Here is a 1,195-nt window from a genome sequence, read left to right as displayed (position 1 = left end):
GGGGCGAGGCGGCCGGACGCTGGGGTTTCCCCAGCCTCGCGGGGAGGAACTGACACTGTGGGGTCTGGACTCTCAGCCTTTAGCTCTGTGGGGTCCTCCCCGCTCCGGACGCGCAGCTCCTCCCCCCGCGCGTGGCACCCACGTGGGACCTCCTCACCCCTACCGTGTAGATCGCACCTACCACCTCTCCCCCTGCGCTCCACTCCTCGCTCAGCCCGCTCCCTTCCAGCCCGCAGCTCGGAGGGCTCGCTGCGCCCAAGGGCCCGTTTATCTCTCCTTCACCCCCCACCCCCGTCCGCCTTTCCCACGCCTGTCTCCCCGCCTCTGTAACACTCCTTCCCGCGACCCCGTCTTCGAGGTTTCCTGGGGGCTCGCTTCCTCGCTGGCCTCCTCCTCGCACGTCCATCTGCGGAACCCGCAGGGCACCTCACCGCGCATCCCTGGCAGCCCCGCCCTCACGCCCCTTCTTTCCCGGGATTCTCACCCCTCACCGCCCCGCTCTCTGCACCCCCACCCCGCTCCTTGCACCCTCCGCAAGCGGGCCCACTCCGTTCCTCGGAACCTGCAAAGGGCCTTAATGTTGAGGCTGGACTTCATCCTGCGGGCGCCGGGGAGCTCATCTTCGCCGGGCTTCTCTGCCCGTGGCTTTCCCACCTCCCGACCCCCGAGCTCCGCGTCAGCTCTCCCCACTGCCTCCCCCAGCCCCAAAGCGGCTCCCTCCCTGCAGCCCCCACCGCAAGACCCCGACCCCAGGGCACCCCGGACGCGAAGTCTTTTTCTACCCCCCTCCCCATGTTCTCTCCCAGGAGGGGACTCCCCCGCGACCCCTGATGTCCCTGCCGCCTCCAGAAGAGGTCCACCCGCTCACTGTCTCCTCCTCTCAAGACCAGGCACCTGGTGGGTAGGAAGCTCAACCCTATTTACCCGGGGGAGGGGGGGCCTCCAGCGTTCCCAGGGCCCCCAGGTCCTCTTCCTCCAGCCAGCTTCCTCCCCGACCCCAGCGTGCCGGCGCCCCCGCTCCGAGCTCACCGTGGTTGTTGTCCACCGTCAGCACGCGGGTCAACTCCTTGGCGTAGTAGTCCGCCTCGGGCTCGGGCTCGGGCTCCGCGCTCTCCCCGGCCACCCGGTCGCGGGTGCTGTTGTAAAGAGCCATCACGGCCTCCGGCAGCGGGCCGGGCGGCACCTCCCCCGGGCT

The 1,195-nt window shown here is 69.8% G+C and overlaps 1 protein-coding gene across 1 annotated transcript in view; it reads right to left on the bottom strand.

The window, feature by feature from the left end:
• TGFB1 (transforming growth factor beta 1) overlaps positions 1 to 1,195 on the bottom strand; it is a 14,683-nt gene that overhangs the window by 11,977 nt on the left and 1,511 nt on the right. The window contains exon 2 of the mRNA XM_006771874.1: positions 1,030 to 1,193. Within this exon, the coding sequence (XP_006771937.1) occupies positions 1,030 to 1,193 (164 nt within the window). The remainder of the gene's footprint in view (positions 1 to 1,029; positions 1,194 to 1,195) is intronic.

Source organism: Myotis davidii, unplaced genomic scaffold (assembly GCF_000327345.1).
Source record: "Myotis davidii unplaced genomic scaffold, ASM32734v1 scaffold386, whole genome shotgun sequence".
Taxonomy (NCBI): Eukaryota; Metazoa; Chordata; class Mammalia; order Chiroptera; family Vespertilionidae; genus Myotis; species Myotis davidii.
Note: the sequence above shows the minus strand (reverse complement) of the source record. Positions and strands in the feature narration are given on the sequence as shown.